At 37.0% G+C, this 26,545-nt stretch overlaps 1 protein-coding gene across 2 annotated transcripts in view; it reads right to left on the minus strand.

Annotated features, from left to right (window-relative positions):
* Positions 1-526: 526 nt before the first annotated feature.
* The window catches only part of LOC106055884 (uncharacterized), an 84,112-nt gene continuing 58,093 nt past the window's right edge, over positions 527-26,545 (minus strand). For both annotated transcript variants that reach the window (XM_056030354.1, XM_056030355.1), the window contains exons 4-10: positions 20,706-20,867; positions 19,711-19,824; positions 18,574-18,724; positions 10,340-10,469; positions 9,119-9,270; positions 8,004-8,162; positions 527-4,991 (exon numbers count right to left, since the gene is read on the minus strand). In XM_056030354.1, coding sequence (XP_055886329.1) covers positions 4,870-4,991; positions 8,004-8,162; positions 9,119-9,270; positions 10,340-10,469; positions 18,574-18,724; positions 19,711-19,824; positions 20,706-20,867 — 990 coding nt within the window. In that variant the 3' untranslated portion in view covers positions 527-4,869. The remainder of the gene's footprint in view (positions 4,992-8,003; positions 8,163-9,118; positions 9,271-10,339; positions 10,470-18,573; positions 18,725-19,710; positions 19,825-20,705; positions 20,868-26,545) is intronic.

A 26,545-nucleotide genomic window follows, 5' to 3' on the forward strand; every position in this document is an offset into this window, starting at 1 on the left:
AAATTGTGTTACTTTTGTATGTGTTTGCCAAAGTGATGAAAGTGTACATTCTATAGCTTGTTTGAAATATTTGTGTCTTTATTAGTGTCACAGATCCATATTGTGGGTTAACTTTAACCTCTTTCTGTTTCATTCTAGCAATGATCATCTCAAAAGAGGGTCACATAGTAATCACATGCTAATTAGCTATGAACCTATCAGAGAAAGAGGTCAAGGAAAAAGATGTGATTGCATCAGTTTCTAGAAGGTGGTAGCTAAGAAAAATAGAAGTTTTTGTTTACAAATATTAAAATATTAGGTATTAACCCTTTCTCTCCGTAATTATTTACCACATTCTGGTGGAATCAACGCTGGTATCGTCAGTTAGGAGAGAAAGAGTTAACTAAAAGTTTAGCTTAAATAAAGTATGAAGCTTCTATCTTAGTGTTGCTATTAAAACTACAATTAGTTTTATTATGCTTGTATTGGAATTTTCATCACACAGACAGTGAGAGACTTACAATGAAAAACAAAACTACAAGCGATGCTCCAGTCAAGATATTTTATTTAAAGCACTATGAAGGTCAAAATTGGAAATTTGGATAGAATAAAAAATACAATGAATTCTACCATTATGATTGTAGCTCCAGACATGATCTGGGATATCTTTTTAAATCAAAGACATCCTTTTGAAATAAACAATTTATTTTTTTCACAAATCAAAATCTACTCACATTATACTATTCACAATCTTCAAAGTACAATGTTAAAAATATTGGACGGTTTCTTTAGGAATGATTGGCTAAAAAAAAACAAAAATCTGATGCATTGCTATAAATAGAAATAGTTCTGTGGACGGATGAACTTATATAAAGCTATGGTAGTCAGTTAACTTTTTTTTGTTTGGTGAGAAATTGAGGGGAAAAAATGAGTTTTCATTTTTACACTTAAAAAACTATTGAACCATTGAATCAAACATGTGTGATCATGTGACAAATACATAGAAACATACTATATTTATTATTAGCATGTATGAAACTGTAACAGAAGCCATACAGTTACTTAAATAGAGACTTAAGTAATTATTTGAGACATACCCAAAAAAAAAGCAAGCCATAACAAAATTGATATTAGTTTTAAAGCAAATGCCAAAATTTCATAAAAAGATCTAAAGGCAAATTCAGAGATCATTTAGGATAATGATAACAATTAGCATTCACAATTTTTGTTTTGTTCTACTGTTTTGCAATGTTTCTGTAAATCTGTAATATGGAATAAATAAATAAATAATTATTTTTTTATTTAAAAAAAAAGAGTAATCATACTGATTAGGAACTTAAATTTGCTTGTGCTGTTCTGAAATTCAAAGTTGAAAGAGTCACAAACAAAACTAATAAAATATTTATTAACTCACTGAAAGACATACATTATTACATTCTATTACTCAGGTACAGTGATAAACTATTAAGTTGTTACCCCACAAACATGAATTTTACTTTCTTTGCAAAAAAAAAAATCAAAATGGAGAATGTCTATGCTGAGTTGTTTATGATGAAACTATTGTAAAATGTTTTGGATGTTTCTTCAGATTTAAGTTAATCTACTTCCTAGTCTAAACTTCCTGTAGGATGACGGGTGATGTCAGTAGGCATGGTATGAATCCGGGACCATCAAGACATCCAAACCACACTCAACGCGTGCACACTCCATGACCAAGCCAAACAACGCTCAAGCACCGCATACCGCTTGACCAGGCAGCCATCCACATTCAAGAAATATACTACAGCAAATACAATGCTAGACCTATGATAGTAACCTACAAGTTTGAGGAATTCTCACTCATCGATGAACTACTTGAAGTAAAAAAAAATAAAAATGAATATATTTTGTAAAAAGTCAAAATAGTTGGATGGAAAATGTGCTTAACTGTGATGTTGGCTAAATCGGCCAAATGAGAAAACACGGACTGATCCAGATGAAATTATTTCAACAATTCACAAAGAAAATGTTCACAATTTTTGAGCTAGTTGTGTGGGCTTAATCTATTGAAAAGGAGATTTTACGTTGGGTGCCATTTTCTCAATTAGAATATTATGGTTTCATCTCTCCAAAGGAGAAAGTTGATGCTTCTCTCTTTTTTTTTAGACGTTCTTCTCTGTATAAAGCTGGCCTGTGCCTCCTATTGTCTAACAGTTAAGCTACTTTTTTTTTTTTTTTACAGTCATCTTCATTCTTTCAGAATGTGTTCTAGGAGCCAAATGTAGCAAATGTTTACTTATTTTCTCACATCTTAGCCATTTTCTAGAAAATTATTTAGGGCTGCGTTGAATGCATGACAAGTAAAGCCAATGTAAGGAGAATCGTTATGGCTTCCTTTTAACGAAAGTAAAAACTCAATCGCTTCATATTATTGGTCATTATTAGTTCCTGCTTGTAAATTATTTTTGTTTAAATATTTGTTGTCAGACTTCAGCATATCTTTTTTTCTCTTAATTTTTTTAAAAACTGTTTTCGGAAATCATTATCCTTAAATAGATACTTTTTTTTTTTTTTTTAAAGCATTGTAAGAGGCTTTGGAACCACCCCTCCATTAAGCTATGATTCACTATGGATTTTTTTTCCTGTATAATTTGGAACCTAATCCATCTTAACAATTAGGGGTAAATGAATCAATATACGAGCATAAAATTATGAATATAATTTGAATTGACTACATATATAAAGTGGAATGACAAAATAAGTGAATACTATGCTGGAATAAACAAAATGTGTAAAAAGAAAATTTACATTAACTGTATTATTCAATAATTTAATAATAGTATATATATTGACATGTCAGTTGACTTGACTTTTTATAATGTAATTTTATAAGTCATTAGTTTGTATTATCACAAAATTGTCAAAACATTGACAAAGTAAATGCTAGTTTTCAATCACACAATTAACAAAACAAAAAAATCTCAATTTTGTACGAATCACAGAGTTGTAATATGTATAAATCACTTGATTATTGCTTATATAGGTCAGATATTTTAAGATAAATTTACAACGTCTTGTATAAAAGCCAAACATAACAAAGGTTGATAACATTGATAACCAACATGATTACACTGAATGGCACGGAGTCTTGATAACATATTTACATCTTGTATTTTACATATTTCTCAAGGCTTGCTGGGTAATCTATAAAGATCAACAAGAGATTTTTTTACAACCATAATTTGTACACTATAAATAACAGGCAGAATGTAAACAGAAAAACAAAAAAAAAACAACAACAATAGAGCAACATAGTACTATCCAGTATTACCTTAATAACATAGTAATTTTTTTACATTTTAATTTGGAAATCATATTTTCTTACAAATTGATTCATCATAGGATATATTAATGTTTTTTTAATATAAATATAAAAAACTAATTACAAATTATTTCCAGATTTAGAGACCTAAATTGTTAATGCATTGAAATATGATCTCCTGAGCACAATCATTTATGTTGTTTTTGAATTACACTACAGCAGAAAGGTACTTTTGCTATTTCTGTGATATTTACTCCAGATTGGTAAACTTGGTTCAACTATTCGTATCCTTGACTTAGCTTCAAGTTCAGTTTTTCTTAGTCTTCAAAGTTTTTTGTGTGGTAGGTTTAACAAATTCTTTTCCTTCAAGTTCTGCTCTCCTCAGAATGAAGGAAGGTCACCACAGGGTTCGTAGCATTCCTAAAAAATGAAAAGTCTCCTAAAATTCTCCTAAAAATTGCCAGAAGTCTCCTAAAATTTTGTCCACTCTCTTTTACTCATTTTTTTTTTTTAAATATAATTTTGCTTATTTCTTGCTAAAAATGAGTGTTTGGTGGTGGTGGTGGGGGGACAACAGGGTAACTATAGGCATTCTGATTGCATGACGTTATGGGCTGGCTGTGACAATGAGCTGACCAGTGATGCGTTACAACGCCTTTCACCCACTTGTGAAGCGTGACCTCGTTATTGAAGATGGCCTTGGCTCAAGCAAGCATTTCACCTGGCATTATTTTTCTGAAGGCAGCGTAGACATGGTTGTTTCCTTTCATTGTTATGACTGAAGATCTAGTCTATATATATAGTGACTATTGCATGGGCGTAGCCAGGATTTTTTTCAGGGGGGAGGGGGGATTTTTCTCCCTTCCCCAGGCCTCCCCCTGCGAAAAAATAAAATATATATATCACACATTTCATCCTTAAAAAACTTCCTAAAATTTTGTCATGGAAAAGTGCTACTAACCCTGTCACGAATGGCAAGAAGCTGTGTGTTTTTAGCAGAACTTATTGACATGACACACAAATGTTTACAGTACCATACATGTGTGTTTGTGCTTGAGATCAGGCCAATATCCTTTGCTATCCTGTAGAAATTTTGTGCTAATACATAATTAACTTTATTTCTAAAGAGTCATGGGTAGTGTACAACACAGAACAAAACAAGGTAAATATGAAAAAAAAACAGCTGCATTATTAATCTTTGAGGGACTAGGGATTTTAAAGCTATAGCCTTTTTTTAGATCAGAGTTCCAATCACATAATCAGCCAGGACTTTTTAATTGTAATGTTCATCATTATAATGAGAAACTTCATATTTTACATGTCTACAAATGTATATTATAATAGGCAGTTGAAAACACCGGATGTCAACATGACCAGAAAAAAAAAATGTAAATACATAAACATGTTTACAATAAACATTTCCTGTACATTTCACAAAGTTTATGTTTCATGTTTCTTACATAATGATCACAGCATTAAAACAATTTCATATACATAAACAGTAATAGCAAATATGGCGATAACATATTTTTTTTTTCTCAAAATAATGTACACAACAGTGAAAAGTAAATAGTTCAAGAGAATTGCTTTCATGTTGTTCCATCTGCGTAAACAGAAGTACGGCTGTTGCATCTGTCAACAGCAGAGAGCTGGAGATACTGTTGTACATTGGCCTGAGGAGCAACTGGCATCATGGTAGCATCTGTGTAACCTGGGAATGGATACATTAATAGGATATTGATGAAGAATATTGAGGACTATATATATCTATATATCTATATGTCACCACCTCAAAGTTGGTGCCATAGAGTAGAAACCCTAATTCTGTATTGTGTATGTTAATTCCATATTGTGAATCTTATTCACAACCCATGTTGCACTAAGGTGAACACTTTTGACCTTAGGTGAACCAGAGAGTTAAAGGCAGTCAGTCCACATAGAGATCTTGTAGCAAGCACTTGTATTGAGTCACTTAAGATATAAGCAGTAGAGTTAGATGTTTAAAGTAGTTGGTTATAGAATAAGTACTAAGTTGTGATATTCGTATATTACTGTTGGATTAATACTGACCATTCCTGGGTCGAATTGTATGGTGTATTCATTATGTGGTGTTATATTAAACCTATTTGTGTCTGCTACGCCCAGCGTCATTTCATTATTCTGTGATTTATATCATGAACCCAATGTCACCACCACGCCTACATTGATAACTACAGCAACATTAATAACATATAAAATCACACAGTGACATTTATAAAATAATACAGTGGCATTTATGGTGTCAGAAGTGACTTTGAACAATGCTGTCATAAATGTCGTTTTCGGCCACTTCTGACACCAAGAAATGCTGTTTGCTGACACTTCTGACACCAAAATGTCACCGCGTTATTTTATAAATGTCACTGTGTGATTTTATATGTTATTAATGTTGCTGTAGTTATCAATGTAGGCGTGGTGGTGACATTGGGTTCATGATATAAATCACAGAATAATGAAATGACGCTGGGCGTAGCAGACACAAATAGGTTTAATATAACACCACATAATGAATACACCATACAATTCGACCCAGGAATGGTCAGTATTAATCCAACAGTAATATACGAATATCACAACTTAGTACTTATTCTATAACCAACTACTTTAAACATCTAACTCTACTGCTTATATCTTAAGTGACTCAATACAAGTGCTTGCTACAAGATCTCTATGTGGACTGACTGCCTTTAACTCTCTGGTTCACCTAAGGTCAAAAGTGTTCACCTTAGTGCAACATGGGTTGTGAATAAGATTCACAATATGGAATTAACATACACAATACAGAATTAGGGTTTCTACTCTATGGCACCAACTTTGAGGTGGTGACACTATATATATCTATCTCTACTATCTATCTATATATATGTATATATATATTGTTACGAATCTCACTATCCAGGCTCTCTGCAAACTGCACCATACACCACCAACTTAAAGAACTTGACAAGTCAGGGCTCCAAAATAACGTAAAGGTTTAATGTCCATAAATAACAGCCAATACTGTACAATTGGCAGCACGTAGAACAGTACAAATAGCTCTGCGATAACAAATATCTCTCCGCCATATCAAGTCTTGCACTGGCATCTCCGTCTCGTTCCGGGCTTGCACTGGGTTCAACAGTTCGGGACTGACTTCACATACTTGGGCTCGTTGTGTCGGACTCGATCACAGACCAAGATCAAGACGCCGTTCGTCTCAACTGTACTTGACAGTACTCCGCACTGAACCGTCGTAATGCTCTGTACAGAACCACACCGTTGAACTGTGCTGTAGTCGACCGTGTTCTGAACTCCTGTCGTGAACCCGCTTTCTGAACCTTGCTGTATTGAGCCCCTTTTCTCGACTGTCTTGACTGCGACACCTCTGCTCTTAATATAGGGTCCCTACTGGCCTTCTCGAACCGGACAGAACGCCGCTCTACATTTCTAGGTGGTCAGATGACTACAGCTCTCGTGACGCTCCTGAGCTCTGTTCACGAATGCGATCCTTCCCGAACTGTCCTGTTGATACTCGACTCGGTTGACCGTCATAGCTCGTCACGGTTGACCGCTCGTCTAGCGCTGGCCTGGGGCGAATTGCGACGGCTGACTACACTCACACCACTACCCCCATCTGTGCCACCACCAACAATATATATAACTGATATTGCCCTTCCTTGCACACCACATTCAAGTTAATTTGATGGGAAGATGAGAAACACAACAAGAACATGTGTCTGTTTGCAGGACATCACAAACACACAATAACAAGGTCGGCCGTAAGCACAACTTCTTCATAAGCTCCTAGACTTAGGCTGTCTCTCTAATGTCAACATTCTTTCCAAGTCTAGTCTCTGTCAGTGCACCTTCTGCACTAACTTGTAAGGCAGTGTGCAAGGTAGGGTTATAACAATATATATATATAGTGTCATGCACGTGTAAAGTTTCTTTTTGTGTTTAATAGTTGTGTTTTAATATATAGGAAGTAGTTTGTATTAGGTGCGTTTTGTTGTCTAGAATATTGAGTGCTTACGTAACCCTTAGTTCCTGCAGAGAGAGAGCTTTTTTGTTAGCTGGTTTTCTGTTTCCTTAATTTAAAGGTATGTCAGTACATAGTTTTATTAAGTAGGCTGATCTTTTGATATAGGTGTCGCTAATGAAAAGTTCTTTGTTGTAGATCTAGGTTTTCTTTTGTTTCAGGGTGTTAGGCTAGGGGCTATGGGAAAGAGTGTCGTCTTCTCGCCCTTGGAGCCGTGTCTGTAGCTAGCGTTGTTTGTGGTGTATGAAGCTGCTGATCTGTAATGTACTGTTACAAGTTTAGTCAGAAAATAGTATGGTAAGACAATTTGATATTTAGAAGTGGGTTTAGCACAATCAGATTTATTGTAGGTGTAGACCAGGCTACGTTAGAAATAATATTCTTACAATGTCAGCCATATTCAATATCATTAAGGGGATAGGCTAGAGGTTTTAAAGGCTACACACTAGGCTGTGTTATATCTAGGCTAGAGGTTTTAAAGGCTACTCACCAGGCTGTGTTATATCTAGGCTAGAGGTTTTAAAGGCTACTCACCAGGCTGTGTTATATCTAGGCTAGAGGTTTTAAAGGCTACTCACCAGGCTGTGTTGTATCTAGGCTAGAGGTTTTAAAGGCTACTCACCAGGCTGTGTTATATCTAGGCTAGAGGTTTTAAAGGTTACTCACCAGGTTGTGTTATATCTTGCAAGTTCAGGTTACAGGATTCATCATAACCTTGCATCATCATCATACGCTGTGATTGCATGGCTCCCATGCGACAACTGTTGAATCCAGGGTACGCTTGAGGATACTGTGGGCGTAATTGCTGGGTATTGCTGGGCAGATCTGATTGATAAGTTAATTTAAAGAACACTATCAAATTCTGTTTCTTTTCATTTTTGTTGTTTACACATATGATAAAGTATATGCATAGTAAAAAGAATTAATTTATCAAGAGTTACCACATTTTACATAAGATTGTAAATAGCATATACATCTAATATATATAATTGAAACCAAACAAAAAACATTATAACTATTAGAAACCAAAGTGTACATTCACACCAGACTCACTCATAATTTACATGTGACAAAGTTTATACCAGATTGTTCTTATTTAATGATTTAATTGCCAGGGGAATAAAAGAGAGTTTGTGTCTGTTTGTCTTTGCTATCGGTGTCTTGTATCTCTTTTTGGTAAAATCACAAAATCCTGACACAAAGGGTGATTCTTTATTTCGAGGATCTTGCTAGCTTTTTTATAGATGTTTGTCTCAAACAACTGCTCAAATGGGGTTTGTTTTTTGTCAATGATTTTACCAGAAGCATTTAGGATTCTATAAAGTTTATTTTTATTTTTAATGCTCAGATTGCCATACCAGGCAGTGATATTGAAACTTAAAATATTGCAGATATGAGCGTGATAAAACATAGCCAAGGCCTTTTCGCTAACATTAAACGAGGACATTTTCTTAGTAATGTGTGTATGCATGTGTGTCCTGCATAGAAATCAAAACCATTTGACCAATTGTTATAAAACTTAACTGTTCATTAGATAATGGTGGAGAACATAGTGTATGTTAAATGTCCCTCCCACAACTGGCGAGCCCCAAAAATTAAAAAATAGCTAATTTATCTCTATTAAAGAACAAAACTTTCTTAACAAAATTAAATAAAAACATGTTGGTTTACATTTTTTTCCCATTTAGAAAAAAAATATTTGGAAATAAATACATAGGGGTTACTATATATATTTGTAAATTACAATTACTACAGGCAACTATGCATTATAAATTACATACCTGTCATGGATTGGCCATACATATAATTGCTTTGGGCGTACTGACCATCAATCAGCTCTGGCAACTGTGACATCATTTGACCCTGATGATGAATGGGTGGAAGTGGGCGTGGACTTAGCAGATTTGAAGCTGCTGTTGTGTAGCTGCCCAAACTGAAATTATTGACAAAGTTTTCATTACTCTTTATCAGTTGGTAAGAGCTTTTAGTTCACTATTGATGTTTTGAACCAAAAAGTAGGCTATGTTCAAGTTATATTCACTTTCACCCAAGTTATATTCACCTTCACCCAAGTTATATTCACCTTCACCCAAGTTATATTAAGTCTAGTAAAAATATTTAAATTACTTTTTTATATTACATGTTAAAAGAACAGTTTAATGGTAATTTACTCTCAATTAGTACTAACTGAATAAAAAAAAGGAGACAGTAAGCAAGGCAGCAAAGATAGTAGGGTTGGTAGTTGATGGTACTTGATGAGCCAACCCAATCAACTCACAATGTATATGAGCCAACCCATCACTTTGCATTGCATATGAAGGCCTACCAACTGCATTAATTCACACAACATATAGACCTACCTACCAACTTACACTGTACATCACCCAACCCCATCCACTAATATTGTATGTGAGCTAGCCCCATCAGCTCATGCTGCATATGAACCAATTCAACCAAGTCATATTGCAACTTAGTTGTGGGGAGACAAAAAAATAAAAAAACAAGTTTTAATCCGATGGCTTCTTAGTAAAGCCTTAACCAGTAGTGTTGTACCTATTGTGTGTGAATTCTAAACTATAGCTTGAATAAATCAATAATGTTCATCGATTACAACTTCAAACTTAAGTAACTATATTTAAGAAATAACACTGAGTCTATTGTAAAGATATATCCCAGATAATTCAACTAAATTAACAGCAACACTTGGAAATGAGACATTGGAATATGAGACTGGAACTAAGACAGGAATTCTGTTTTCACTTGCTTGCAAAGTAACACCACAAAATAAAATAACCTTTATTTTTAGAAGTAATAATAGATTGTTGTTGGAAGGAGTTAAAGAGTGAATCACATGTAAGTGAGACTTGTGTGACTAGTGTCCCAGTAAACTAAGTCATTGTTCTAAAAAATAAGACATTCTAACCTTTCATTAGCCTCATCCAGGCTGCTGAGTGTCCCACTAAACTAAGTCATTGGCTCTAAAAAAAATAAGACATTCTAACCTTTCATTAGCCTCATCCAGGCTGCTGAGTGTCCCAGTGTTTATACTTGCAGGAGATGGCTGAGCGCTAAGGGGAGATAGTCCTGTAGCTGTGCCACAACGACTGGAGTGTAGAATTGAGAAACTAAAACCTGAAAAGAAAAGATTTTTAAAAATATAGATCTGATTTCTCTCCTACCTTACAGATCCTACAACTTTGTGGTAACAATGGTTAACTAGGGTGTACAGAAAAAAAATTGTGGGAGCCTTTGTTGTTTGTCCCTCTCTCAACTTCGTCGACAAAATACAATGGAGTGTTATGAAATAGTCTTGGTAGCTATTCTAAAGCTAACATCCTAAATAAATATTTTGCATTAGCATTCTCAGCCCCAGGAGACAAAGACATATTAATTAATTTGAACCAAGTAGACAACATAGCAGATATAGAAGTACAAGAAAAGGGAATCCAAAAACTATTAGCCAACATCAAACCGAATAAAGCATCTGGACCTGATGTTATTCCACCTAGATTACTCAAAGAACTAAGCAATGAGCTAGCACAGTGTTCAAAATACTTTTCAAGCATCTCTTAACCAGGGCAGAGTACCAAGGAAATGGAAAGAAGCTAATGTCACCGCCCTATTTCAAAAATTGAAAAATCTGAACAGGAAACTACAGACCAGTATCACTTACCAGCATCACATGTAAAATCATAGAACACATAATATGTAGCAAAATCATAAATCACTTAGACAAACATAATGTCCTTACTCCATACCATCATGGCTTTAGGAAATATAGATCATGTGAAACACAACTAATAGGACTAATTGATGATTTTTCAAAAGGTTTAGATGATAGTGAGCAAATAAATGGCTCTAAATCAACACCAATAACAATAAACTCAGGTGTACCTCAAGGAACAGTCTTAGGTCCACTAGTATTTTTAATTTACATAAATGATTTATCAAATTGCATTAATTCAGGAACAAAAGTCAGATTATTCGCAGACGATTGCATAATATTTAGAACAATAAAAACAACACAAGATACAGAAATGTTACAAAGAGAATTTGATGAATTACAGAAATGGGAATCAAATTTCCACCCAGGAAAATGTCAGTTATTAAGAGTAGCAAAAAACTAAAATAAATTAATTCCACTTATCTTTTTTTGTGGTAAACCAGTAACACAGACAAAAAAACGCAAATACCTAGGTGTTATAATAAATGAAAAACTGTCATGGAATCCCCATATTGATGAAACTATCAAAAAATCAAACAAAGCATTAGGGTTCATTAAAAGAAATTTCTATAAATCAAATAAGAATATAAAACTAAAATGTTATTTAACCTTAGTTAGACCAATCATCGAGTACGCATCCTCCGTTTGGGACCCCTCAACTAAAGAAAACATTAAAACTGGAATAGACACAAAATAGAGCAGTGAGATTCATAACAAAGGAATATTCACATTAGACTAGAGTAGGCCTACTAGAGTAACACCTTTAGTACAATCACTAAATTTAAAAAGCCTTCAGAAGCTTTAAGAAGACTTAAAAGTAAAGTAGCAATTATACATAAAACACTGACCATAATCTTCAAATACAAAAACAAAATTTAATAAAATACTCAGAAAGACACAAATATAGAGGCACATTCTTCGTTCCATATGCTAGGACAAATTTGTACAAATACTCCTTCTTCCCAAGTGCTATTAGAGTATGGAATGGGTTGTCTGAGCTAGCCAGGAAAACCAGTGACTTGGCAGAATTTAGGTCATTGGTCAGTATGCATGACTAAATGCATGACGCGTAGGACGTAATCATCTTTTTTGAAGTAACGTCTGTATCATATAAAATAATAATAAGAAGATATTCAGTCGCAGGCCCGGCGCGATAAAATATAATCATAAGCATTCCCAAAGTGTAAGGGAATCCATTCTTGACAAACCCTCACGATTACCTTCTGCAGCTATGAAAATATTTTTAAAAGCTTAATTAATTAACGAAATATATATTGCTTCGATGCTCATTAAACAAAGATGTGTGGTTTGCAGTCTATGGTAATGTAAAATAGAGAGTGGTTTCCAGTCTGTGGCTTGTAAAACAAAGAGTGGTTTCCAGTCTGTGGCACATTAACTAGAGAGTGGTTTGCAGTCTGTGGTCAGGTAAATATTCCAGTCTGTGGTCACGTAAAATAGAGAGTGGTTTCCAGTCTGTGGCTTGTAAAACAAAGAGTGGTTTCCAGTCTGTGGCACATTAACTAGAGAGTGGTTTGCAGTCTGTAGTCAGTAAATATTCCAGTCTGTGGTCACGTATAATAGAGAGTGGTTTCAAGTCTGTGGAAAATAGGGAGTAGTTTCAATTCTATGGTCACATGTAAAAGCATCTAATTAGGTGTCGTTTTGAATTTATAGGCATACAAGGGTTACATTTTTTATGTACAAACTTACGAGGTGGCTGTATGAGAACCCCTGTGCTGATATTTAATGTCAAACTCTTGCACTGATAGTAACCTTGAGAAAGGCACTACGAATGAGTCAGACTGACCTTGACTACAGCCAGTAGCCAGTGTTACAGAAGCATATTTACGCTAAGCTCTTTCCTACATATAAACATTGGTGCGCACGAACCGATATCCTGTTTTATTAGTCAGGCTGTCCCGTTCAGCACTGGCATAGCGTCTCCTGGTAACGATATCTTGACCTAGACAAACAGCATCATTAGTGTGTGGTGGTTAGCAAGGATGTTTGAAAAGATTGTATGGAGAACTAGAATGGCGTATGGAGGTGGGACAGCCTCACAGGTTGATACTCAAAAAGTTCAAAAGGGCATTCACTAGCAGCTATTTCTTTTCACTTGTTGTCTACTTGCAACAAACTTAGCTTTGAGCAATTATGTCAAGTCTTAAGACATCCGGAATGTCAGTGCGGATAAGATGTACCTGTTTTTAATACTCCTAAATGACATGAATCTTAAAAAGTCTGTGACAATCAAAGCCAGCACCGAGCCCGTAGGACTAAGGTTCTAAGCTTGTGAAACTGATTTTATTGACAGATCAAGAGGTAGGCCTAAAGGTAAGCTTATGAAACTGATTTTATTGACAGATCAAGAGGTAGGCCTAAAGGTAAGCTTGTGAAACTGATTTTATTGACAGATCAAGAGGTAGGCCTAAAGGTAAGCTTGTGAAACTGATTTTATTGACAGATCAAGAGGTAGGCCTAAAGGTAAGCTTGTGAAACTGATTTTATTGACAGATCAAGAGGTAGGCCTAAAGGTAAGCTTGTGAAACTGATTTTATTGACAGATCAAGAGTTAGGCCTAAAGGTAAGCTTGTGAAACTGATTTTATTGACAGATCAAGAGGTAGGCCTAAAGGTAAGCTTGTGAAACTGATTTTATTGACAGATCAAGAGGTAGGCCTAAAGGTAAGCTTGTGAAACTGATTTTATTGACAGATCAAGAGGTAGGCCTAAAGGTAAGCTTGTGAAACTGATTTTATTGACAGATCAAGAGGTAGGCCTAAAGGTAAGCTTGTGAAACTGATTTTATTGACATATCAAGAGGTAGGCCTAAAGGTAAGCTTGTGAAACTGATTTTATTGACAGATCAAGAGGTAGGCCTAAAGGTAAGCTTGTGAAACTGATTTTATTGACAGATCAAGAGGTAGGCCTAAAGGTAAGCTTATGAAACTGATTCAAGAGCTAATACGTCACACTGCTCTTTCCATCAGCCGAAAGTAGAACCACTATAGGATTCCTTGGGCAAGAAACGTTGAATATGATGTCCTTGACATTGGCACAAAGTACAAAAGAGCTCTGGAGACATTTCTTTCATTTTGTCAAAATGACGTCATCATACCAAATGGCACGGCATGAGGCACTCTGGGCATTAAAGGAAAAGTACAATATAAATAAAAACTAATTTAAAAAAAAAGAAGAAGAAAAGTAATTCAGAATCTCTACAAGCGGACCTCTAGTTCGGTGTACTTCAACAATAGACCTAACACTGAGGACTGGTTCAAAACCACAATTGGAGTAAGACAAGGCTGCCTACTCTCACCAACACTTTTCAATGAAAGTTGCTCTCGAAGGCTATCGAAGATACTGTAAGCATTGGAGGAAGAAGAATTACTAACATGAGCTTCGCGGACGACGTAGATGGTTTAGCAGGGACAGAGAAAAGCTAGCTGACTTGGTGATGCGCATAGACAATACTTCCACTGCTTATGGTATGCAAATCAATGCTGAAAAAATACAAATTATGACCAATAGCCAAAAAAGCTTTAAAAAAAGGGACATCAATATTGGAGGTGAAAAGCTGACAAGTTTAAGAAATTTTAAATATCGTCTCAGATGAAGGAACCGAACCTGAACCACTGGTTAAATACCTCGGAGCTAACGTCACAGATGAAGGAACCGAACCTGAACCACTGGCCAGAATTGTACAGTCCACAACAGCACTTGCAAAACACTCAAAACAATATGAAAAGGCAAAGGCATAGCCCTCGACACTAAAATCAAACTGATGCGCTCCCTGGTACTTATATCATGGCGAATCTTGACTGCAAAACTAAAGAGAAAGATCCTAGCAATTGAATTTAGATGCCACAGAAAGATCCTAGCTATCACTAACAAAGACAGCCTCATAAATGAAGAAATTAGAGACAGGATTAGTACAGCGATTGGACAACACGATGACCTGCTAACCACAGTTACAAAACGCAAACTAAAACTCTATGGCCATATCACAAGGTACTCAGGGCTCCCAAAAAACTTCCTTCAGGGAACAGTACCAGGAAAAAGAGTTAGAGGCGGACAGAGAAAGTTAAAAGACATTATAAAAGAATGGAAGGGATGTCAATGAAAGATACTCTATTCAAGTCAAAAGACAGAAAAGCATGGATAAAGACGGTCAACAGATCATGTGTGGTGCCCCAACGGTCCAACAGACTAAGGGATAGGTAAAAGTAAAAGGTAAAGGTATTGCAAATGTCCAGAGCAAAGTGAGCACTAAATAGGTTTAATACCCTTTCATAAGAAATATCTGCTCTTGTTTGCTTTTTGTAATCAAGACGAGCTATTGTTAGTATATTTTTCTTTTATGTCTTGATGTAAGTTTTTGTCACATCATCGTTTGACTAGTCGGGAATCACGACACTTAAAATTTATGGGTAACACTTTTCACGTCAAGGTTTGCTTGGAATGATGGGTAAGAAGTCTCGTTCTGAGAGTTGACCACATGGTTAAGAAGTCAGAAGTATCCATGTTTTTAGAAGAGTATAGACGTATGTAGAAAGCATCACTAGTTGTGTACTTGTCACTTGATATATTTCAGTATTAAGATGGATTTATGTGAGATGAAACTTGTATTTTTTGATGGCTGGACTTGACAGTGAACTTTTATTTTAAGCTTAATAAATTCTATGTCTGCTACTCATGGCATCAAGTTTTGAATCTATATGTTTGTTTGGCTATTATAGTTGTAGTACTCAATAGATCTATTAGACATACGTAACAACAAATTCAGTACAACAGTTCAAGTGAAGGAAGGCATCCTTTATTACTTTAATATGCATAATCAACCAGGTGCTCTCTTCTATGTCAGCCAAGGAAAGTTGACGCCTAAGAGTCAGAACGAGACAGCTGGAGGTCACTCACGAAGGCCGCGGGATACACGTTTGAGACCAAAAGAAAATCTGCTGCCGCGGACAAACGCAGACGGCGAAAAGAAAATCTAAATCCACCGCCTGCGGACAATGGTTATGCTTGCCCTGGATGTGGCAAAATATGTAGGTCCCTAATTGGCCTCTCTATAACAGTATCCTCGTGTTTTATTTGTATATAGGTCTTGCCAAAAGTAAGTATGCCAATGTTTCCTTTGATTGAAGGCCATAGCTTATAAATATCCCCATGGCTTCGTTATGTTATTTTAATTTTCCCCGCGTTTCGCCACTAGATTTCTCCCGTATTCCTTCAACATGGCTCTGTCGGTCAGTTGTGTCTGTTCAATCTTATGGCTTGACCCAGGTGTACAGGCTTTTTCTGCGCCAGGCATTCAGGATCGCCCCAAATAAAATCAATGCCCACTTGGCGCCAGTTAACGGACCGAAACAATTGTACTGTTGTGGAGAATATCGAAAACTGAGAGATAATCGATGCCGTTTGGATTACTTCCCTTAAGCACAAGGTCCACATTAAGTATAAAAAGTTGAGAACGCATGTAACCAGGCGTTAAGGGAGAATACACAGTTGCGAAGTTTTGCTCAATATTTTCGTATCACATAGATGTGCCATTGCTTTAATCCTTAATTGAAGGTTACGTTAAAGAGAGAGAGAGAGAGAGAGAGAAGGAAGAAAAATTTAGCCATTTACTTCTCATAAAATCCAACATTACTAAGATAAGGACTCCCAAGTTTGGGTCTAAACTCTAAAAGTGAACATCAAAATAAATAAATAGAATATAGCTTTCATATAGCGCTACTTTCATGCTTATAGCATGCTCAGAGCGCTATGGTCCAATCTCAATTGTGGACCAGTGGGGGAGGGGTATCTGGGAGAAGGTTTTCCGTGCTGCCTTTAGGCGCTCAGTAAACAAAACTGCTCCAGTCGGCTGTCGAACCTCGAGACCCCCTTCATAGGTAGCCAAGCCAGGTCCAAGTGTAGGCCCTACTTAGCCTCTCAACAACGCATCCCACCTTAAATAATAATAATAATGATAATAATAATACTCCAACTCCAGGCTTTGATAATGTGGTTTTTAATTTTATTCCATTCAAGTTCCTCAGTTTAAAGAAAAGTTTTAAGTTCCTCCTTTATGACTGAAGATGAGTTCAAACCTATATTCTGTATAGTCTCAATCTTATTGAAATCTGAGTACACACTATCAGAGCTGTAGGCTACACTTAATAAATAATTTTAGATTATAATGTCATACGTAGTCTACTGAGAAAGTCAATTTGATATTTCTTTTAACCTTATGTCTTTAAATTGGAGACTTTTGTTTTTAATGTCTCTTGCTACAGTGCTACCATTTGACTAAAAAATAGACAGAAATATATAGGGCCACTTTGGACCCTTAAAAAAAAATGAAACAAAAGCCGCCATGTCAGAAGTCCTTGGTACAATACTGAATTGATTTCTTGTTTACCCTTACGTACACCTCTGTACTGAGTAGCTTGGCGTGACTCAACCTAGAAAAATCTGGCATTCTTTTGCGTGCCGTTGCAACAAGCCCCGTTCACTCTCTGTAGCGTCTTCGTATTGTTATTTTGTGGCAATTTTTTTGAAATGTTTCCTTTCTATCTGGCAACTGATATCTTAATTACAATGTGGCGTCTGTTCTAAACACAATGGTTAAGTGCACTGGTACTCGGGAGAGTCCTCTGACCTGAATTTTTATTTGGGAGGATTGGAGGGACAGGGGTTTGATAGGAATCCTTTAAATGTGTTAGTGGACATTAGTATCGTGTGTCCAGCGCAATGATCAGCTCATTCCTAACTTTTCAAATGTTTACCAGGCACATATAGTGACACATAGGAGGGGCCCATTGGGGCTTCTATGTTAACTGAGATCCGAGTCAGACGGTGGCCAAGTATTCTAAATTCGTGTAATTGATGTCTGTGCCTTTTTAAATGTAGCAAATGCTCAATTGACAAATAAAGATGGCTGTCTGGTCGTTCGGTATGAACAATGGACTGACGTTCGGTTGTCTCGATGGCCCAGGGTTCATACCCTGCCCGCTGCCATTCCCCGTCGTCCTGCAGGACTAGGAAGTTGATTATCTTCAACCCTGAAGGAACATCCAAAACACCTAAAGCAAGGAGGCGGGTCCAACTTATTCTAAATAAATCTTTAATTTCCTCATTGTATAATCACAGCTCCAGTGGTGTAGCAAGTAATTTGGGTGCCCGAAGGGCTTGACCTCTTTGGGTGCCCCTGCGTTTTGACATTCGACAACATGATATGAGAGCTTAATATTAAAGGTAAAAAAAAAATTCGAACATTCATTGGGAGCCCCCCCCCCCTTTTTTTTTTAAAGTAGGGGCCCGGGGGAATTTTCAAATTCTCCAACCCCCACTCTAGCTACGTCACCGCATCACCCCATCCCCGATAGCTCACCAGTTCGCTGTCACTTTGAAAGCAAGGAAAGGGATAAGATTTGCACTAGTGAATCTTTCCCGTCCAGCTAGGTCCACTTGATTATCCTATTGCTGCTAGCTCTATCAAACTATATCAAAGCTATCAACAACTCACTTGGGAAGATATTTTCAGTGGTTGCTCCATTATGTGGCGATCGCCCAAGACTGTTGTCATTGTAATCCATTGGGGAACCTTCAGGCCTGATCTGCTGAATGGTTAGACATGTGTTTAAGTTGTCTCCAGTCTCTACCAAATCTTTCTTCATCTGTAGAGGACAAGTTTTATAGTATGGTATATATGATAAGATATAAAAATGTTATTGGTCCAAACAAATGGAATTTCAGTTTGACAATAAGTGTCGACCTTAGCATTAGGGGCCTACTACTATAACAATTTCATATGCTTCTCAGAGTCACTGTGGGGCTCGGGTGGAAAGGGTCGTTAGAGGAGACGATTAAGCCAATAGAACCTTTATGGGGTGCCTAATGACCGAGTCCATTGCACTGGCGGGGATGGAAAAAGCCTCAAAGAAACATGTCACTATCCACACGCCGTTCCTCAAATGACCATTTTTATGGACCTGGACGGCTGATATGGTAGAGAGAAGGAATGTGGGGCAGATTCCCCAGTGTGCTCGGACGTTGGGTATAGCTGCTGTCAACCCCGTGAAAAAATCAGGAGCCGGCGACCCTTAGGCAGTTAGCAGAAATCAGAGCGCGGCGGACAAGCTGAATGAGAGGGGGAACAACTGTGTGGGCCACATCGTTTTACCTTAGCTAATACTCAGGCATTTATCTCATTTCCATATGATGGTTCATAGTTGCTTCGCGACTGAAGGAGGCAATAAAAAAGAAAAGTTCCCTTTTCAGACCTTGCGATCTCATCTGTTACTGAGGCCCACGGTTAACGAGGGTGTCATGTGACCCAGCCCTAGAACCAACCGCTGTAATTTTCCCCAACTAATGTCAGGTACCCATTAGAGCTGGATGAAGGCGCCCGAAGATCCCGAAATTAAAAATCCCAGTCTTCACCAAGATTAGAAACCCATGACCCGGAAGCAAAGCGCTTTACCACTCAGCTACCGCTCCTCCCATTCAGTATGCATACATTTAGTTAATTGTTTTAGTCTACGGAAGCTCAGGGAGGCTCCGCTGTATGTACTGAGTTCAATCAAGGGCTGTGTAGCGCAGTAGTCAAGGCAAGACTTCCCATCCACATCTTCATATCTCTATTAGAGTTGTGATAGATTACCTTTTTCTTCTGTTGCTGCTGTTGCTCCTTGCTGTGATTCTTCACGTGCTTACGTAGAGAACTCGGGTCTGTGTAGCGCTTCAAGCAGCCAGGCACTTGGCAAGCGTAGGGTTTCTAGAGAGTGAGACAAAACATGATACATTATCACAACTAAACTAGAAACTAGAGAACAATATGGGGTATAGATCTTTAGCAGTTTCTGTAATATACAAGTATATACAAGCTTTAAAAAAAACAGCTTTAAAGAGACCCTAAAGAGAAGACTACTAGCCCAAGTTTTTCATGAAATATTTTTTTTTCATGATATTCTTCTAGGACATTTCTTCAAAGAAATTATTCTATCTCATTCCTTCCATGAAGTCTGCAGCATTATTTGAATCATTTTAAATCATTTTTTAAATAAAAAAATAAAAAATACCATATACAAAAATTTCATTTTTCTAAAAATTAAAATATGAAAATTGAATGAATATTATGGAAGAGATGTCATAGAAATAATGTCTTGGAAGAAATGTCAGAAGAATGTCATAGAAGAATAGAATATCATCGGAGGAATGTCGTAGAAGAATGCCATGAAAGGAATGTCATAGAAGAATACCATGAAAGGAATGTCATAGAAGAATGCCATGAAAGGAATGTCGTAGAAGAATGCCATGAAAGGAATGTCATAGAAGAATGCCATGAAAGGAATGTCATAGAAGAATGCCATGAAAGGAATGTCGTAGAAGAATGCCATGGAAAGAAATGTCATAGAAGAATGCCATGAAAGGAATGTCGTAGAAGAATGCCATGGAAGGAATGTCGTAGAACAATGCCATGGAAGGAATGTCATAGAAGAATGTCTTGGAAGAGATGTCAGAAGAATGTCATAGAAGAATAGAATATCATCGGAGGAATGTAGTAGAAGAATGTCATCGCAGGATTGTCGTAGAAGAGTTTCTTGGAAGGAATGTCATAAAAGAATGTCATGGAAGGAATGTCCTTCAGTTGCGTACCGTGTCGACGTGCGTCCTCTGGTGTTTGGCCCTGTCGGAAGAGTTGCTGAAAGCCTTCTGGCAGCCTTGGTGCTGGCACAAATAAGGTCGCTCGCCTGTGTGACTCCGGAGGTGGATCTTTAGATTTTCTAACCTAGAGAACGCTTTAGTGCAGCCATCAAACTAGTGATCAGAGAAAACACGAACACATATGTATTCAAGCGAACAAAAAAAGTTTAATAAAAGAGTTAACATTTTGGCGTATAAATGGCCCTCTTCAGAAATATCTATTTTTTTTTTAAATCAGGGGAAGAAAAGTAAAAAAAAAAAGTAAGTTTGGTGATGAAGTTCACCACGTTGGCCATGGCCCCTCAGCCCACTGAAAGAAGAAAAAAAAACAGCAACAACATTTCTATGATGAATAGAATTTTAATTCGGGGAAACATCTTTTTTTTTTCCTTTGTGTTATATTTTTTTAAACAACAATGACTCTTGAAGAAACACAGGCTCTGACAAGTGTAAAGTGTCAACTTAGGCCTACACAGTTTTTCTCTCTTTATTCGTTTACATCTATATCAAGGTTGTAGCAGACTTTCAATAACGATTTCAATGTGGTCAGACACTGTAACCAATGAATTATTTGAAATGTTGATTTGTACAATAACTCATTAGAACCCATAGGATCAGTTCAAAATCAAATTTACCATAGTAGGCCTAATGTGTTGTTTTTTTATATATATATATTTTTTTTTTTTACATTTTAATTCGATTTACGGTCATCTTTTTAATTAAAATAAAAAAAAGTAGGCTATACGAGGAAAAGAAGGTACAAAAATGAAGAAATGTCGTGTCGATATAATGGAGCCTAAAGGAAAGCGTACGAAATGAAAAAAGATTTAGAGGGATTCTTCAAATAGACAAAAATTCAGAATGAAAAAAAAAAAAAAAGCTACATTGACAGATCACTTGCCAACTAAATAAAATGTGTATCCGCTTGACAGTGCTTGCGTGTGACTAACTTTAGTCTTAGCTAGCTAATCCACAACTTTGTTCAGTTAATCGCCACGGGCTTAATGCTTAATTAAATTAGTAGTGTTTTATAAACAGCTTTAACCTTTGACCTTAGCTATTTTAAAACCGCATCGTGTGTGTTGGTGTTTCAGTTTGTAACGAAATCTTTAGGTGAAAAGACAACATACATAGTCTGAACATTTTAACTCTTTCTCTCCTAACCGACGATACAAACGTTGATTCCATCAGAACGTGGTAAATAATTTCGGAGAGAAAGAGTTAAATTCAATAACGTAAAGATAAAGAACAACGCAACATGTCTGCGACTTAAGAGGTTTACGAGAAAGAGTCCCATGTCTGCACTTACATTAGTTTTACAAGTGTTTACCTGTCAGGCCGCTCGGAAGAAAGTTGTTTAATAAAAGAAATTGCATTTTTCTTAAGCAACAAAGGAAAAGAAGTTGAATAAACACGAAGGTGTGAAAAACAATATTTTATGTTAAGAATGTTATACATTTCGAGAGCATTATTTTAGTGTTTGTTATCAATGAGGTCGCACCTGACTGCTGACTGCCGGTCTAGCGTTTTACTGAGCTTAATTTAAGATTGATTCCAGGAGATGATAAATCACATTGGTAAACTTTCGTTGACGCAGAGTTTTTAGTCCAGTGATAGTTGGAATGAGTTTCTGGTGTTACGTGCAAGCGCGATTCAATTTATTCATTTTTTAGATGCCACCGAAAGGGGAATAGCCGCTATTAGTTTCGTGTGGTATGTCTGTCAGTCCGTCCGTCCCGTTTAGATCTCGTAAACTAGATAATGATAGTGCGACATCATGATATTTTAGATTTTTTAAAGTTCTGAGGCTACGGCAACTTTTTTCTTTTCTAAAAGCGAAAAATGTAATTTTTAAAATCAACTATCAAGCAGTTTTTTTTTCATTAAAATTACACCATTTTTACAACTATTTACTAATAATAGTAAAAAAAGAAAAAAAAAAAAGAAACACGGGTGACTATATGATAGGAGAAATTACTATTTAGCTTATTTTATAAATATGTATGCAAACGGTTTTAGATTTTTTTGTCAATTTAAAAAAAATTGTTTAACTAAGTTAAGTACTTTCTGTCATGAAGCACCAAAGTAAAGGGAAAAGTTTATTTGTTGCGACTTTGAATAAAAGATTGGCCCTTTAGAAAACAATTAGATCAATTGTATAATTATCAGTTCATTTAATACATAGGAATATTAACAATGTAATAATAATAATATTAATACATGTCCGTATCCTGTGGTATCAAGTCGTTAGTCCAACTAACAATACAACAGTATCGGGAACACTTTCGACACGAGCACTCTCTTCTTTTTGTATCGACGGAGATACGTTGTAGTTGTTAATATTCTTTCTGAAAATATGAAAACCTGCCTTTTTACCTGCCTGAGCGGACCACTTCGGGGGCCGACTTTGAGTTTGTTTTTCCACACAAACCGTCTTTGTAAAACTTTTTATTTTATTATTAGTTCGTAAGACCTAAGATAATGAGATCAAACAACCGTTTTAATTAACTTTTTAGTGCTTAGGTTTAAAGAGTCCAAAAAACAACAATTCCGTTTTAGGCGTTACTACAGAAATGAAGATTGTCGCGTGGACGTCAGAGAGCAGAAGAGCAGAAGATGACGACCAGTGGAGCTTGACGTTTTTGCTTAAAATGGACACAAGCCTCTAAATAAGGGTCATTTTTTATTTCTAAAAGAAGAGTCTTTTCCCCCAATTGGTTGCTTATTATAGGTTATTGAACTTTGTTAGTGCCGAAAGCAGAAGTCGAATCTAAAAGCCTAATTTAGATCTATATAAAAAAAAGACCATAAATTAAATCTATGCTATCAACCATATCCTAAACTTCGATCTAGGAAAAAAACAGAGTTCATGTTTCAGGAGTCATCCATTAACATTTACTCAGCCCCGAAGATCATCATGAATGGACACCCTCCTCAACGTGGAAGACCACTTTACATATCTGGGAAGCACTGTATTAACTGACGCATCACTTTCAAGAGAAGTTGATAACCGTCATTGCAATGAGTGCTTTTGGACGCCTCCAAGCGATAGTGTTGCGGAATAAATTGCTTCGCCTGCCTACAAAAATCTGTGTCTCCCAAGCAGTGGTTCTCAGCACTTTTTTGAATGGCTCTGAGACATGGTAGCGTTATAGAGGGCATCCAATGCTCATCGAATATTTCAAAGGCGCCTCCGTTTCATAATGCGCAGACATTACTATTAAAAAGACACTTCATCAACAGACGTCTTCATATCCAGCTCACTTGTTACGATTACCTATGATATCAGAAAGTTTTAATTTCCATGCAAATGTTATTAACTAGCATAACAGAGCAAGCAATGGGGTGGAACTTGCCAGAAAAGCAATGAAGTGGAACCTGCCAGGCAAGCTATGAAGTTGATCCTTCCAGGCACGCAAAGAAGTGGAACCTGTCAGGTAAGCAAAGAAATGGAACCTGTTAGGCAAGAAAAGCAGTGGAACCTGTCAGGCAAGCAAAGCAGTGGAACCTGTCAGGCAAGCTAAGCAGTGGAACCTGCCAGGCAAGCAAAGAAGTGGAACCTGCCAAGCAAGAAAAGAAGTGGAACCTGCCAAGCAAGCAAAGCAGTGGAACCTGTCAGGCAAGCAAAGCAGTGGAACCTGTCAGGCAAGCTAAGCAGTGGAACCTGCCAGGCAAGCAAAGAAGTGGAACGTGCCAAGCAAGAAAAGAAGTGGAACGTGCCAAGCAAGAAAAGAAGTGGAACGTGCCAAGCAAGCAAAGCAGTGGAACCTGTCAGGCAAGAAAAGAAGTGGAACCTGCCAGGCAAGAAAAGAAGTGGAACCTGTCAGGCAAGAAAAGAAGTGGAACCTGTCAGGCAAGAAAAGAAGTGGAACCTGCCAGGCAAGCAAAGAAGTGGAACGTGCCAAGCAAGCAAAGAAGTGGAACGTGCCAAGCAAGCAAAGCAGTGGAACCTGTCAGGCAAGAAAAGAAGTGGAACCTGTCAGGCAAGAAAAGAAGTGGAACCTGCGAGGCAAGCAAAGAAGTGGAACGTGCCAAGCAAGAAAAGAAGTGGAACGTGCCAAGCAAGCAAAGCAGCGGAACCTGTCAGGCAAGAAAAGAAGTGGAACCTGTCAGGCAAGAAAAGAAGTGAAACGTGCCAAGCAAGAAAAGAAGTGGAACCTGCCAAGCAAGCAAAGCAGTGGAACCTGTCAGGCAAGAAAAGAAGTGGAACCTGTCAGGCAAGCAAAGCAGTGGAACCTGTCAGGCAAGAAAAGAAGTGGAGCGTGCCAAGCAAGCAAAGAAGTGGAACGTGCCAAGCAAGCAAAGCAGTGGAACCTGCCAAGCAAGCAAAGAAGTGGAACCTGTCAGGCAAGAAAAGAAGTGGAACCTGTCAGGCAAGAAAAGAAGTGGAACCTGCCAGGCAAGCAAAGAAGTGGAACGTGCCAAGCAAGAAAAGAAGTGGAACGTGCCAAGCAAGAAAAGAAGTGGAACCTGCCAGGCAAGCAAAGAAGTGGAACCTGCCAAGCAAGAAAAGAAGTGGAACGTGCCAAGCAAGAAAAGAAGTGGAACCTGTCAGGCAAGAAAAGAAGTGGAACCTGCCAGGCAAGCAAAGCAGTGGAACCTGTCAGGCAAGCAAAGTAGTGGAACCTGTCAGGCAAGCTAAGCAGTGGAACCTGCCAGGCAAGCAAAGAAGTGGAACGTGCCAAGCAAGAAAAGAAGTGGAACCTGTCAGGCAAGAAAAGAAGTGGAAACTGCCAGGCAAGAAAAGAAGTGTAACCTGTCAGGCAAGAAAAGAATGAAGTGGCAAGAAAAGAAGTGTAACCTGTCAGACAAGAAAAGAAGTGGAACCTGCCAAGCAAGAAACACTTGTGTATTCAGCCGAAGACAGACCCCAAATGTTAGGTGTATCTTGACGAAAGCGACCCATGCCACATTCTGGCTAATGTGTAGTGACCCTGTTTCAATTCCGCAGTGGTGTCACACCTAAAAGATTACGTTTTGCTATTGCCAGATTACGTTATTCCTCGGGCTTATCAACTGCAACGTCACACGACATATTGAGATTAATGTGTATGATTTATGAAATGATTTGTATTGAGTTAATCTTTCTTTATGCGTTCATTATATTTAGTGGACTTTTCCTCGTGTCTCGCTTTGATATAGATTGAATAGATTGTATTTGTCTCTTCGTCTGTGTGTGCGTGCGTGCATAGGTCTCACTTTTATCTTTATCAATTTACTCACAGGCATTGAATTGTCAACCTGGCAAATAGTTGAGTAGACCTACACAGTAGAGATAGAATGGGAAATAGTGTCTTTCTAAACTTCGGATACATTTTACGTATTCTTAGATTTTTTGCTGTGATAAATGACTTTTGTATGCATATTTAGAAGACCATCTTAATGTATAATGAGTAGAGGTAGTTTAGTAAAGCCAATTGTTTATCTCATACAAGGTTACATCACGGCATGTCAGTCTGGTACAATTTTTGTACACGCTATTTCCACCACACCCATGCTCGGATTAAGTTGAAACTTTATACATTTATTTGTTATACTTTATAAAACTAGAATTAAATTTAAAAAATTAACCAGTTAGTTAACTAATAATTGGTAATTTGTTTGTTATCAAAAAGGGAAATAAATGCTACAAAGCTAATATAAAGTGAAACAATTAGTTTGGATCAGTCATGACATTAAATTTGTAATAGAACATGTTCAGTATTGAAGGAAATCAACCGTTGTTCAAGGAAACACAAAGGAATGTAACTATGGAATGTCTCTCCGAGTCTGAGGAATGACTGCAAAGGGGG

The sequence above is a fragment of the Biomphalaria glabrata genome, chromosome 5 (assembly GCF_947242115.1).
Source record: "Biomphalaria glabrata chromosome 5, xgBioGlab47.1, whole genome shotgun sequence".
Taxonomy (NCBI): Eukaryota; Metazoa; Mollusca; class Gastropoda; family Planorbidae; genus Biomphalaria; species Biomphalaria glabrata.